Below are 16309 nucleotides of genomic sequence, written 5' to 3' on the forward strand. Positions count from 1 at the left end.
GGAGCAGAGAAGTACTGAAGGAATGTCATTGCATGTGATCAGATACTGTGTGCAAAAGAGATGTGAGTGATTACACTATTCTTATTTGTCTAGATATGGAGGGAGCAAGATGTCATGAAAGTGCATTCTGTACAAAGTGTTGCCCTCAAGCATGCTGCCCAAGTTTTGTGAAATATATATTGTAGGGGTGGTTCGGCTTAGCTAGGTTGACCTTTAGTCTCAGCATTAACACCTCCAACCAAGCAAAGCTCCAAATGTAAAGCTCAAGCTCGAGTAAATAAAAAGATCCGATCCATTGCATCGGCAAGGAAATGATTACTGAAGTGATAAATCGAGTGAGGAGTGGGGTCGTTTTATTTATAGACCTCTATACAAGACATTTAGCACTAAGACCAACCAAGTAAGACTCCAAATGTAAAGCTGAGGCTCGAATAATACATCTAAAAAATACATAGATAGACAATTAAGGTAAAACTGTGGTAGCTATTTGGCGATTACAAAGAAGCCCCCGCCTTGAAAACCTATGGGATCCTTTTCTCATAGACCCAATACGATACTGTCTATATTGCTATAAATTAGACCATACTTTCAAACAGTTGGATCATCCTGAAATGAAAAAGACTGGAAACTAGTAATTACGATTATAACATCGTCAGGGGAATGATAACGGAGATAATTAATCGAGTGAGAAGTCTGGTCATTTCTTCCTTGACTATACTCTTAGCACAAACCCCTAGATTCCACCGGGTCCATCTGCAACGCGTTACGGCCGCGTTACGGCCGCGTTATGGCTGCTCTAGTCAATGGGTGCTATTCCACCAGACGCGCTGTGTTACGGCTAGAAGCATCCCAGAAGCATCCCAGAAGCATCACAGAAGCGTCCCAGAAGCGTCCCAGAAGCGTCCCAGAAGCGTCTCAGAAGCGTCTTGGCGCTGGGTTCCGCTAAAAATAGGATGCAAGTCTATTTTTCGACGCGAGGCGTTGCATAGCGCCGGGCAGGAAGTGGACCGGTCAGAGCATCCAGTCAATCCCCAAAATAAACTAATGTTGCAGACCCTATCCCTCCGTAGTCTTTCAAGTAGGAGGAGAAATGCCAGCGTTCTCCTCCGGTTCACAGGCACTGTGTAAATTATATATATAGAATAATTATGATGATGAATGCATTTTTTTACCACTAAAATACAGCAACACGTCTTTGATTCATGTCGTTTATAACTGGAATATTACAATTATTATTAACTTTGTCTGTACAAAGTAGCCTGTCCAGGAAATATGCCCAAATCAACAAAAACTGCGAGCCGGCAGGCAAGACGCTCCGCTACTGAAACGCGCCCGGTGGGTTATGACGCTGGAGGAGGCCGGACCAAAACCGTGGCGCAGCCGTGACGCGGCACAGACGGAACTGGTGGAATCTAGGGGTAACACTTCCAACCAAGTAAGACAACAAATGTACATTTCAGGCTCGAATAAATAAATAGAAAACTGCATATTTCCTCTGCATGCTCCTGCAGGAAACTCCTCCGCTAATGGCGAAGGATAACTCTCGTCTCCTGCCATCCTATAATTGAATCGGTAGACGAGGCCATGCTGTTGTCGCAGCGGGGGCTGGCAGAGAAGATAAGTGCAGTAATGTGGCTTTATAAAGAGCCAACATGTCACAGCATGTTCACAGAGCCACGCTGCGATCCATTAAGAAGCATGCACGAAGATGCTTGTGTGAAATTTGCTTTTGGATATTTAAGCGGCGCTCTGGTTACTCTTGATAAGATCTTCCTGTCAGCCACATCATCATGGAGTACGTTTGGCATCAATCATTACAGAGTCCTCCCACACCTTTTTCCACAGAGTCAGTTAAATTGGCACCTGATTTTGATGGAGTTGTAACCCTTTCCCTTCCTTAGCAATAACAATTGAGTTTGCTAAATGAGTTTGACTACACATTTCTCTCAAATTAGGGTTAGGGTTGGTCGGGTACATAACATTTAAAAAAGATCTTCAATAGTCCTGAAATAATCCTTATTACGAGATATATATGTACCGGTATGTGGAAGACTGCAACCACTACTATTTAGAAATATTTATGTCTATGTTACTTGCATCCTTTGGTTACTTTAACCCTTTATGAACACACAGTTAGAAATACACTACATTCATACAGTTTTGTACATTTAAAGTTTTTAGACTGTAAGTGTAAATATGCACATTGACATTACATTTTACCACTCTTATTTATTTATTTGTGTTAATTTTTTACTGTACAGTGAGAGTTGCCAAAGAAATGTCATGGTACTTTATATGATGACAGAAAATATATATATTCTATTCTATTCTATGTTTTGTATGTCACCACATTTTGTATTGGATATGTCTTTTTTCTGTCATGGTCTTGGGTTTTTTTGTAGACTGTTTCCTGTTTTATTTTGAAGGGTGACTACTGGGGGTTAAAGTCCCCTACGTGTGCCGTTTTAGTTTCAAGACCCTGGTTCGCAGAGGACACCAAAAAAGTCCTAGAAACACAAAGTAAACTTAACTAATGTGCATTTTAAAAAGAGGAATAGCTTCGGTGAAAACTAAAAGGTACGATGGGGTCAGATTAGAATTTCCCAAAGGGGGGCTCGTTTAGCATGAAACACTTGAAATTACTAAAGGATAAGTTACAAAAGAAAGTAGAAAGAAAGTGAGGTCAAAGAAAACTATGACCTCACTAAAAAGTTAGCAATCAGTGGCGTTTTCTCCCGGAGGCCAAGGGAAGCCAGGCTTCCCCTGTTTTTTCGGATTGTAGTTATAATTTTAATGAATAAATAAAAACACTTCGTTTAGTTTTGGAAATTCTTCTTTGCTGTGTGTTGCTCCCGGCCCATCTCTCCCCATTCTCATTGAGTATTTACAAAGAGGGAAACAGCGCCCCTCTAGATGTTATGGTAAAACAGTAGATTGCACTCACTGTTGCGAGAGGAGGCCAGCCGAAATTGGCTTCCCTTGGTGAAAAAAAATGGAGGGATTGGCCAATCAGACGAGGCTCACGTCATCCCCCTGCCAACCTGTGATTAGTCAGGGCCATGCCAAGGGAAGCCAGAGGCGGCTGGCTTCCCTTGGCTCACAATCCAATCAAATCGCATCAACTTAGTGGTGCAGTGACGCGTCCTAAAACCCGGAAGTAAGCTGCGCTCGGGTTCCCTCCACAAAAAAGCAAGGGATTTCTCCATAGGATTTTGGAAAATAGCTCGAAATAAGGTCTGTGGAAAACAAACCTGTTAGATAAATGCACGTTTTGTTCAGCCGGATAATATCCACATGTCTACCCTACTTTTATAATTTTCGAATCATAAATCTAATCGATAGATAGCGTCACTAGAAAGTAGCAAGCAACTGAAGTGCAATTATGGAGGGTGGAGATTTGGAGTATTTAATCAAAGATAATTGTACTAAACTTCCGCTACAGCAGCAACTAAAAATAAAATCTGATGACAGGCCGATGCCCAAACTGGAGCTGCGTACAGAGAGGAAAAAAGGAGCGAATCGGACGTAAAACGTTAAAGGTCTCCTGATTTAGTTTGTGAATGAATGCTTATTAGAGTTTCGGCTGGAGAGTGCGTGCGGACCTGTCGGTTAGATAACAGGCGTGTGTAAGTCCTGCATCTGTATGATACAAATGTGTGTCAAATGACACCGGGCGCTGTAATCACTAATCTGGTTACGTTATTACATTGACCACCACACACACACCCACCCCCCCCGACCCCCAAAAAAAGGACGTATTATTGGCTTCCCCTATTTTTTCCCCCACGCCACGCTACTGGTCAGAACTAAACATTTCAGATGTGTGTATCTCACACTGCACTGTCACTTTAATTCATGTTCCTTTGTTATTCATGTTTTATTATCTTTGCTTTTAAATGAGTGTTTTTAAATGCCATTTTATAAGATGTTTCTTAATGCTCTTTCGTGTTTGTAAAGCACTTTGAATTGCATTGTGTTGAAAGCAGGTTGAAAGGTGCTATATAAATAAACTTGCCTTGCCTTACTGCCAGGCCCTGATTTGTTCCACCTTAGTTTCATGAGTTAATTGGTCTCTTGTGTAATAAGTAGGTGTGTCTCCCTTGTGTCTTTGTTAGTTTGTCATCGCTACCAGTAATTAGTCTTACACTTTATCCCTTGAGGGTTTTGTTCTGATGTAGTGAGTTCAGTTTGGGTTCATTCTGTTAGAGCAAGACACTAAGGCTGTTACAAAAATGGCATACAGGCGTAGTGAAAAGCAATAAACACAAAACATTTTACAACATAACCTGAATCAATGAAACACATGTGCAAGTCGGTCGTCATGTAATCATCTACAACCGTATTTAAAAAGACTAGGATGTGAAACACGAAGGCTGGTCACAAGGGGAAACACAACATTCAAGCAATGCACTGGTTGCGAAGACAAACTGAAAAACAAAAATGGGAAATACAGAAGAGACCAACTCATTAAAATACAGGTGAAATCAGGGCAGGGCTGACTGGAAAAAAAACAATAACAAAAAAACAAGACGAGACACAAGCCGAGTAAACCTTCAACATAAAACAAGAAACAGACTGAACACAAACCCAAAACGGACATTTTTAATGCAATCTTTAACTGCCATAAATGGTCAACTGCTGCAACTCATGATTACATTAGTTTTGTCTCTGTGGGGGAAACTTCTGAAGCAATTGGAGTCAGGACTCAGAGAGACACGAGGAGAGCTGGAGCTTTGATGGAGTCAGGACTCAGAGAGACACGAGGAGAGCTGGAGCTTTGATGGAGTCAGGACTCAGAGAGACACGAGGAGAGCTGGAGCTTTGATGGAGTCAGGACTCAGAGAGACACGAGGAGAGCTGGAGCTTTGATGGAGTCAGGACTCAGAGAGACACGAGGAGAGCTGGAGCTTTGATGGAGTCTGGACTCAGAGAGACACGAGGAGAGCTGGAGCTTTGATGGCAAACACTGACGGTTTATTTGGAGCTGATAATTCACAAGACATGTCACGGGCCACGATCTGACCACACGGTTGAGATGCCAAATCAATTCTGAAGACCCCTCCTGTAGCTCCAGGTTTGAACTAGTTCAGAGTGTAATAATCAACATTCTTCAATAGAGAGACTAAACAGCTGAGGACACTGAATCACATTTGTTGTCGCTTATGGCTCGGGGTCATTTACACCCCGAGAAGGATGTGTTCCAGGTGTCCCACAACAATGACTATCTCTGACCGAGAGCTGCCTGGTCACAAACTGGTAACAACAACAACTTGCTAGGGCAGCGCCTCCTTAAGGGAGATAGCATGCTGCCCAAGGCTGGGCATCTGCGTCAGAGGGCGAAAGGAGGACATGCAGGGCAAATTATTCCCTGACAGTCTCAATGGTGGGAAAAGAGAACATTGTAACGTGGATCTTAGAACAGCAAACTCCCTTGACATTTTTAAAAGCAAATTAAAAACCTAGCTTTTTAATATGGCTTTTAATTTGGGTTAACTTTAAATTCTCATTTGTATCATTGTCCATGTTTTACTGTGTTTTTTCTGTTTTGCTTTTATTTTACATTTCTAATTTTCTTTTTTAAATTGTTTAAATTGTTTAAATTGTTGTTGCATTTTAATTTCTTGTCAGCTTTAATTAACGGGAATTTTATAAAGGTCTATTACATCGTTGTGCAAAAATAAATAGCCATGTGTTTCTGTTTGTTACAGGGAGAGTGGATACTTTCTGAGTAATGGGCTTTCAGAACAATGGGCTTTTGTATTCGGGATAACAAGTTGTCGGACAAATTAGCTTTTGGTCCAATGGGAATATTACCAGACTCTAATGCTTCCGTAAATGTATTTATTTGTTTTACAAACCTAGAAATATCAGCTTAGATGTATGCAGGTTACATGTAGTAACCTGCCTGAAATGCAAGATGCTTGCTAGTGCGATAGGTCAAGCTATAAATCAACTTCTGAGGAAGAGATTAATACAGGTAGTGCATCGAGTATTAATCAGCATGCCACTTTATCTGAATCCATAAGCAGCTTTTACATTATTGATACGTTTTTTTTTTTGGGGGGGATAAGAAATATAATACATCATACATCTAGTTATAAATGGTCCCTAATTATTCAGCGTGCCTCATCTTCATTGGTTGTCTGTCAATTACTATTTTCTCATTATAGTTCCTTAATTACATTTTCACTGACTATCTTTTTTATAATTCGGTTTTATCAGAGACACAGGCAGAAATGGACTTGATACTGCCATGCTATATTTGTGTAATAGGTAATTACTTATATTCAAGTCAATATTTGTATTTTGTGCCTCTTCTGTGACATTTCTCCATGCTTTAATGTTCAAAAAGCTCTTTATTTTTCTCATACTGCAGCACCTCTTTACCTAGTTACGTAAAGGTTGAGTAAAATATATTTAATGTATCATGAAGCATCCGTTAAACGAATAAAGGAATCACATGGTTGTTAAATGCGGTCTTGCATAAAGCTAGACATTTAAAGAGGACATATTATGATCATGTTCAGGTGTATATCAGTATGTCGTGTCTCTACTTTAAAGAGTCCTCTTCTGCTGATGTTCAGGTGTATATCAGTATGTAGTGTCTCTACTTTAAAGAGTCCTCTCCTGCTGATGTTCAGGTGTATATCAGTATGTAGTGTCTATACTTTAAAGAGTCCTCTCCTTCTGATGTTCAGGTGTATATCAGTATCTAGTGTCTCTACTTTAAAGAGTCCTCTCCTTCTGATGTTCAGGTGTATATCTGTATGTAGTGTATCTACTTTAAAGAGTCCTCTCCTGCTGATGTTCAGGTGTATATCAGTATGTAGTGTCTCTACTTTAAAGAGTCCTCTCCTGCTGATGTTCAGGTGTATATCAGTATGTAGTGTCTCTACTTTAAAGAGTCCTCTCCTGCTGATGTTCAGGTGTATATCAGTATGTAGTGTCTCTACTTTAAAGAGTCCTCTCCTGCTGATGTTCAGGTGTATATCAGTATGTAGTGTCTCTACTTTAAAGAGTCCTCTCCTGCTGATGTTCAGGTGTATATCAGTATGTAGTGTCTCTACTTTAAAGAGTCCTCTCCTGCTGATGTTCAGGTGTATATCAGTATGTAGTGTCTCTACTTAAAGAGTCCTCTCCTGCTGATGTTCAGGTGTATATCAGTATGTAGTGTCTCTACTTTAAAGAGTCCTCTCCTGCTGATGTTCAGGTGTATATCAGTATGTAGTGTCTCTACTTTAAAGAGTCCTCTCCTGCTGATGTTCAGGTGTATATCAGTATGTAGTGTCTCTACTTTAAAGAGGCCGGTTCTGTTTGTTTTTCCAGATTGTTCTTCCTTATCTCCACCCTGTGTGTGTCCGAGCAGCAGTAGAGATGAAGTGCGACTCTGCTATCTGTGTCTTCTTCTTCTTCATAAAGCTAGCTGTACTTTCACATTTACCAGATAAAAGCATCAACGTTAAGCCCTGAATGTACTTTTTATCTCCACTGAAACACAAACTTTTAATGTTTTTTGTGTGTACTTTCCCTGTGATTAGATGTCCAAATAAAGTGTCAGCCTATCCTATCAATAACGTCTGACTTGGAAGAACAGAAAACATAATCTCATTTTAATGAGGACTTCAAACATCATTATTCAAAATCCATCAAGCTTGTTTTTGCATTTGGCAGATGCAAAGACTCTTTTTGAGACTCAAATCTATTTTACCAATGCAATCTGCTGAGCAAACAAGAGGGTTTAATATTCATAGTGGTTCAAAAAGCAGGCTTTGGAGGATGTGAGCAAAATACATAATGGATATTTGGAATAAAACATTGGTTCTTAGTCTCTTTTAACCCTCACAGGACTCAAGGACTATTACATTTCTGGTCTCATATGACATCCGTTTATTTAGTATCATTGTTATATAATATTATAATTCAAGGAGATACTACTTTACTTAGGAATTAGCATATTCCGCCCCTGGAGATTGAAAGTCTGAGTGAGACTGTTTGTTTACCCTTTGACATGAAAATAAGCCTATTATTTTTTTAAATAAAGAAAACAGTTCTGCGGCAGAGAGCTCACCCACAAACCCCTTCAGAAAATCACCTTTCCATCTCTTTGCTAATTTACTCCCTGCAGAGCTGAGAATTGGTGTGACAGATTACAGCGAGCGACAAACTCCTTAATAAACATTTCAATATTCAAACCCCGAAAATTGTTTTCATCTGCTGCTTAGTTAAGTCAATTTTCTCAAGATGTTAGCGAGTGCAGAACGAAGGAGTGTGAAGGAAAATCCCCAACACACACATCTGTGCCGAGTGCATGCTGTGACGTGGCAGAAAGAGATGAGAAAGAGACAGTGAGGGAAATCAAAAGCTTTTTCAATTAACTGATTAGGAATCAAAACAAATATTTGTTGAGTATTATAATATGATGGATGTTTTGCGGCTCATATAATTGATCGCTGCTGTGGAGGAAGGAGTGAAAACATTTGCAGAAATACGGATCCGTTGCAAACACACGTGTATGATACTTACACGTTTTGTTCAGCAGTATAATCTCTTAACACCACTTACATTATTTCTGGGGCGTAAATACAATCTCCAGTAGAAACAAGTTAGGCTATAAAGGAACTACAGCACGGTCACATGACTTCACGTCACCACCGCTAAGCTAAAGGTGGCTAATGTTGGGCTATAAAGGAACTTCAGCACGGTCACATGACTTCACGTCACCATCGCTAAGCTAAAGGTGGCTAATGTTGGGCTATAGAGGAACTACAGCACGGTCACATGACTTCACGTCACCACCGCTAAGCTAAATGTGGCTAATGCTGGGCTATGAAGGAACTACAGCACGGTCACATGACTTCACGTCTCCACCGCTAAGCTAAAGGAGGCTAATGTTGGGCTATAAAGGAACTACAGCACGGTCACATGACTTCACTTCACCACCGCTAAGCTAAATGTGGCTAATGCTGGGCTATAAAGGAACTACAGCACGATCACATGACTTCACGTCACCACCGCTAAGCTAAAGGTGGCTAATGTTGGGCTATGAAGGAACCACAGCACGGTCACATGACTTCACGTCTCCACCGCTAAGCTAAATGTGGCTAATGCTGGGCTATGAAGGAACTACAGCACGGTCACATGACTTCACGTCACCACCGCTAAGCTAAAGGCGGCTAATGTTGAGCTATAAAGGAACTACAGCACGGTCACATGACTTCACGTCTCCACCGCTAAGCTAAAGGAGGCTAATGTTGGGCTATAAAGGAACTACAGCACGGTCACATGACTTCACGTCACCACCGCTAAGCTAAATGTGGCTAATGCTGGGCTATGAAGGAACCACAGCACGGTCACATGACTTCACGTCTCCACCGCTAAGCTAAAGGCGGCTAATGTTTGGCGTGATGACGTTTCGTCGTCTCATTTAGACACTTGTCAGCAACCGCCGTTTTCTTGATTCACCAGTGGGGTATTTACTGCTGTATTTTATGTCGGAGAACAAAACGTGAACGAGGGAACCAGAAGTGGTAAAATGTCGACTCATTTCGTGGCTTTTCAATCAATTTTTCGATATTTTGAACGAGGTAAAGTTACATTCTACACATTTTAAAGCCAGTAGGACGGAAAACAATAAACAAAGGTCATTGCAAATGCCAGCAATCGGTGAGTGCACTGCTCTGTAAATCCCAGCCCAGATGGAAGTGCTCACTGACCTTATGATGAAGTCACTGGAGTCGATGAGGTTCCCGTATCGAGACCCCTTCAGGTTCCCAGAGTTCCCCACCACAGAGCAGGTTCTGCAGCGTTCTGGCCCGGCGTCCATGTACAGAATCTCATCGGGGATGACTTGGAACAACTCGTCCACCACTTCAGTGAAGTTAGCCGGCTGCCTCTCTGACTGCAACCACTGGAGACACAGAGCTCAATCTCAATCTTTATTTATATAGCACATTTAAAGGTCTCCTATTATGCTATTTTTAGGCATATATTATTGGTCTCAGATATATAAAAAACATGTCTGTGATGTGTTTTGCTCAAAATACCAAACAGATCACCCATTCTAGCCTCATTCCACTTTATTTCAACCCTGTTACTAAAGTGCTGATTCTGGGTATATAGCTTTAAAAAAAAAAAAGAAGAAATTGCGGGTTAACCACAAGGTGGGTTCCTTTTTATTTCCTGCTTCTTTACACATACTCTCTCCAGTACAGGTTAGCTCTGAGTGTTAGCGATGCTTGCTAATGTAAACAAAGACCATATTAAGTCCAAAACACGTCATGCATTGTTTCTGACAGCAACGTTTCTGATAGTGCCGTGGGTCCACATTTAAGATATTACATCATATCGGCAGCAAATCTGGATCACCCTCCGTTGTTCCCCCCCGTTTTTAGAGATGTGGGTACGGTGGAAAAGAGAGAGGGTTTTGTTTTCTGACACTTTGTGAGTTCCCTGACACACCGGGGACACATATTTATGTATAAAAGACATCTAAAAGTGCATTTTGCATGATAGGTCCCTTTAAAAGCCAGTGCAAAGAGGTGTTTTTAGCTGAGATTTAAAAAGTTCCATAGACTGAGCAGTTGGGATATGTACTGGGAGACCTCAGAGAGAGAGAGAGGGCCACTTTAAGCTGTGATTGAAGGGCAGCGGTGTTTGAGACACCGAGCACATTTCAAAAAATAACCTCAGGGGCGCTTAGCATGGTCTGTAGGGGCTCTTTTGGAGCTGGCCTTCTTCTGGTGGCTTTGAACTCGGAGAGACAGGAAATAAAAGCAGGAGTGTGTGAGTGTGAGTGTGTGTGAGTGTGTGTACAGTGTTCTGTTGTGCTGCTGGAAACACAGTGCAGATTCACAAGGTTCTGCAATCTTTAACGCAAAGTGATTCATGCTCCTAATATCACGCCTTTTCACCTTGCCAATACAATACTGGGGGAACCATTAAGCACTTTTCTTTATATTTGACAATAAAATAGGGCAATAAAATATATTTTTTACTGAAATATCGTTTTTAATCATAGGACTAAACTCCCAGGTAACACAACATATATTGGACATTTTTATCCAAGCCCTTTATACAATACAGTTTGTTGATTGTGTGATTTTAAATGTGCCTTCAGAGAATTTTGTTGCATTTGTAAAACTATTCCAAATGCTTTAATACAATAACAAATCAGATGTTCTATTAAATTGTCTGAATTGAGCTTGGTGAACAGGAATAACAAAGTAGTTGCTTAAAAATTGAACACATTTTTTTATTTCTGATATCTTAAATGGCCAATTTCACAAACAATACAGACATTTAGGAGCAAACTATAAATAATGTTTATCCAGCTGCTGAAATCATAGCGTATGGATTCAAACTGAAAGTATTATCCTACAGAACAGTACAGCTTAAAGAGAATAAATGAAATCTGATCCTTTTACAACAAACATATGCTCTTTTTAGTTGTTTACTTACATTGCAATCCTGCTAGTAATCCCCAATTTTTTGAAAAGTAACAGTAATCTGATTTTTAAATGCAACTGTAAGGGAATAGTTACCTTTTTTGTATCCTGATAACGTCCAACCATTACAAGTAATCCACAAAGCCTGAAGCTAATGTCTACTATTATGATCCGTTGAATTTTCGGAATATTGGGATGCAGATTAGAATTTTCCAAATGGGGGGGTTCGTTTAGCATGAAACACTTGAAATAACTAAAGGATAAATTGGTACCACTTTACAATAAGACTACCCTTAAGAACCATTTATAAATACATCAACACAGGCTCACTATTTGGCAAGATGACTAAGCCTTATATTGGCTACTTAGCGAGAATCAACTCATTACATTACATTACATGTCATTTGTTAGACGCTTTTATCCAAAGCGACTGTGGACAATCCCCACAGGAGCAATCTGGGATGAAGTGTCTTGCCCAGGGACACAACGACATGCTGACTGCAGTGGGACTCGAACTTGCTACTCTCTGATTCCAAGTCCAGCACTCTATCCACTGAGCCACAGCCTCCCAACTCAGTGAGCAACAGATACCAAGGATGCTGGCTGATGAAGAAGATGAAGTAAGCTAAGTAGCCAATATAAGGCTTAGCAGTACAGATAAATGTGGGCTCACTATTTGGCAAGATGACTAAGCCTTATATTGGCTACTTAGCGAGAATCAACTCAGTGAGCAACAGATACCAAGGATGCTGGCTGATGAAGAAGACGAAGTAAGCTAGGTAGCCAATATAATGCTTAGCAGTACATATAAATGTGGGCTCACTATTTGGCAAGATGACTAAGCCTTATATTGGCTACCTATCTGTTGTTCACTGAGTTGATTCTTCCCCATCCATTTTGATGTTTCTTGGCATCTCTTATGACCATTTATTTACGAGTTACTAACATTTATAGTTGCCAAAAGGGAGCCTTATTGTAAAGCAGGGGGGCCAAAATTTGACTTTTTTTCTTCAAAATATGCCTCTTTTCTCAGAATTTGACTTTTTTTTCAAAATGTCACTTCTTTTTCAAAATGTCACTTTTTTTTCAAAATGTCACTTTTTTTTTCAAAATGTCACTTTTTTTTTCTAAATGTCACTTTTCCCCCAAAATGTCCCTTTTTATTTTTTTCAATTTTTTTCAGAATTTGGCTTTTCTTTTTTAATCATTTTGTGACATTTTTTGATATAGTCTTAAAGTTACAACCGGCCCTTTTAGTACAGCGGATAAGCTCTCATATTATAACAATTGTGCATTTTATGAGAAAAGCATGACATTTCTAACATAGTTAGAGCATACCATAAGGTTTATTTTCAGATGTGGAGGGAAGTCAGATTTGACCCGTGAGGACCGTGAGAGGTCAAATCCAAGATGGCCACCAGTCTCTCGGGTCAAATGTTCAAACACGCTTAATTTTGGAACCAAACATTGTAGAAAAACATTTAAGGTGTCATATCCAACTAAATTAGGGATGCCCAATCATTTGGTGATACTTTTGAGATTGCCAGAATTCAAGAAAATGAATTTAGTTGAAGATAAAGGTAGAAATTGACCAAAAATAAGTTGTCAATCAGTTGAAATTTGGTGTGTGTGTGTGTGTGTGTGTGTGTGTGTGTGTGTGTGTGTGTGTGTGTGTGTGTGTGTGTGTGTGTGTGTGTGTGTAAATTAGGGATGCCCAATCATTTGATGATACTTTCGAGATCGCCAGACTTCAAGAAAATGCATTTAGGTGAAGATAAAGGTAGACATTGACCAAAAATAAGCTGTCAATGAGTTGAAATTTGCTAAATGTGTGTGTGTGGTATATTCCAGTGGATTTATGGTCACCCAGCGCTAGCATTACTACAGAGACTGGAGGAATATGGCTTTACTTGGCACAGTCTGCATGCTGATGAAAACATTTGTTTTTGTCTTCAAATACATACTAACATGATTGTGACGAGCATCATATTTGTTCCCCGCCCAACTCTCTAAGTCTAAGTGCTTGAACTCCGTGACAGGAGGATGAAGTATGTATAAATGGATGGAACTATTAACAAAACAGCGTTTTATTCCCCAATGTCATATTTAATAGAAAAATAATAATAATGTAAACCAAAGAGGGAGATGGAAAACAGTTCCATGTAGAGCACAAACAGCTCTCTTAACCTTCGCTGTTAACAAAGGGCTGCACTCAACTATAAGGTTCACCGCTGTCCCTTTCCACTTATAGAGGGTTGGGGTTCAATTCCCTGCCTGTCCACCTATAAAGCCAAGGTAGCGCAGCTTTTTTTCTGTTCTTTAGTGGCTCACATGGACATTTAGAGGTCATGCAAAGAAAGGGTTATCTATGTTGTGTGTGTGGCAGAGAGAACATTGGCAAAGGGGATTTGTTTGTCCTAGCATGGCTGTACAATTACAAATACAAAGGTTTACCCATTTAGACTCCATGGCATGGAGAAAAAAACTAATTTTAAATGACTCTAAGGATATAACAAGTTTTAGAAAATTGAAAGATTGATGGATTTTTGCCCACATGCGGTAAACATCTTAATTGAATTGTCTATGTGCAACATGAGGACAATAACCACAAGTGTACTCACAGTACCTTTTTTCTCTGGCACTGAAGTTGCAAGGTTTCAGCATGTTGTCCCTCTCTAAACCTTTCTGTTCCCCATTCTTCTTTCTCCAATAAGTGGTGCATCATTATTTTTCTATTAAATATGACATTGGGGAATAAAACGCTGTTGTTTTGTTGATAGTTCCATCCATTTATACATACTTCATCCTCCTGTCACGGAGTTCAAGCACTTAGAGAGTTGGGCGGGGAGCAAATATTATGCTCGTCACAATCATGTAAGTATGTATTTGAAGACAAAAACAAATGTTGGCTTCAGCATGCAGACTGTGCCAAGTAAAGCGATATTCCTCCAGTCTCTGTATTAATGCTAGCGCTGGGTGACCACACACACACACACACACACACACACACACACACACACACACACACACACACACACACACACACACACACACACACACACACACACACACACACACACACACATACCATGTATGAATTTCAACTGATTGACAGCTTATTTTTGGTCAATTTCTACCTTTATCTTCACCTAAATGCATTTTCTTGAATTCTGGCGATCTCAAAAGTATCACCAAATGATTGGGCATCCCTAATTTAGTTGGATATGACACCTTAAATGTTTTTCTACAATGTTTGGTTCCAAAATTAAACGTGTTTGAACATTTGACCCGAGAGACTGGCGGCCATCTTGGATTTGACCTCTCACGGTCCTCACGGGTCAAATCTGACTTCCCTCCACATCTGAAAATAAACCTTATGGTATGCACTAACTATGTTAGAAATGTCATGCTTTTCTCATAAAATGCACAATTGTTGTGCTTATCCGCTGTACTATTTGAGTGCAAACATAATTCCTACGTGGCCCGTGATGAAATTGAGTTTGACACCCCTGTTGTAAAGTGTGAAACAAATCACCATTTATTAATGAGTTACTACCATTTCTAATAAGGCTTAGCAGTACAGATAAATGTGGGCTCACTATTTGGCAAGCAGCCGGTCACAGTTGCCCTGTTTATCTCATGTCTTATAAAAGTTTATTAATGATTTATAAAGTTTTCACAACCTAATTAATAAATGAATTACAAACTATTCGTAAACCCTTTATACGGGTAGTCTTATTGTAAAGTGGTACCGATAAGTTAACCTGTTAAGCCCTGAGCCTGTTTTTCAGGTCTCAGGCTCGAAAATGCCATTCCCAGAACAAATGACTATAACTTCACTTCTAAAAGGGTTAAATTAATAATCTTTTTTCTCAAAGTAATGATAAACCTGTGAGTTGGATGTAGAAAAGTCAGAATCAATATAGATGTTTTTTATTTTAAAGAAAATTCAGATTTTACATAGTAAAAAACTGTAAATTATAGTGTCCGTCCAAAAATTATTTTTTACTTATAGTGAAAACTACCCTTGGATGATGGGTTAGTAGACTAAAAGCTTTAGGAATCCAAAGTACAACATATAATAAGTACCCTGTATCAAGATTGATGCAAAACAAGTGACACTCACAAAACCTTATTCATTATCTTTTCACCACATCCAACACATCGTTTCACATCGTGAGGTGACACAGAATCTAACGACACCAACATTACCACTGAATGATACGTATTTGCGACGTTATAAGCAAAAACGGACATCAAAACAGGTGACGCTAGGTAGCTAAAAATGCTAACATTTTTACCTTGGCTCTGTAGTCTCTCCAAAGTGGTCTTCAATGGCATTAAAACGATAAAAACGCTGCTGAAGCTAATTCAAAACGGTCCTTTATTGTAATTACTTTTATCTGAGTTGCATGTTTGCTTTGACGTATCATTGTAGGTCATGCCTTTTAAGGCCAGACAACAATCTTGCCAGCTGCCGTTGATAGTTGACACTTACCTCACTGTGAGCAGCATTTCCTGAAATGAAAAGTGACAGGAGGCAGCCTTGCAGTAATTGTTCTGTTCTTGCCTCTAATTGGACACAGTGTGAGTCGAATACTGAGGCTCTGGATGCCTTCCAGACAAAGGTAGGATAATTGTGAGACATACATTTTGTGAATTGGCTTTTCTAATTTAGAGAGCTGTACTCTAATAATGGGATGTACAGAAGGTACTTTATATATTGGTCGGATGGAATTTAATTAAGGCTGGTACGTAATTATTTATATAGCTGACGGGAATTTTAATCTACAAGAAAGGGGATTTGAACAAGAAAACCTCCATAATACACCTCATGTATTAAAACAGTGGATCCATTGAGATGT

General features: G+C 39.8%; 1 protein-coding gene across 2 annotated transcripts in view; it reads right to left on the reverse strand.

The window, feature by feature from the left end:
* Window positions 1-16309, reverse strand: part of LOC117482807 (CMP-N-acetylneuraminate-beta-galactosamide-alpha-2,3-sialyltransferase 1-like) — a 135554-nt gene that overhangs the window by 31950 nt on the left and 87295 nt on the right. For both annotated transcript variants that reach the window (XM_034130997.1, XM_034130998.1), the window contains one exon: window positions 9714-9907. In XM_034130997.1, coding sequence (XP_033986888.1) covers window positions 9714-9907 — 194 coding nt within the window. The remainder of the gene's footprint in view (window positions 1-9713; window positions 9908-16309) is intronic.

Source organism: Trematomus bernacchii, unplaced genomic scaffold, assembly GCF_902827165.1.
Source record: "Trematomus bernacchii unplaced genomic scaffold, fTreBer1.1, whole genome shotgun sequence".
NCBI lineage: Eukaryota > Metazoa > Chordata > Actinopteri > Perciformes > Nototheniidae > Trematomus > Trematomus bernacchii.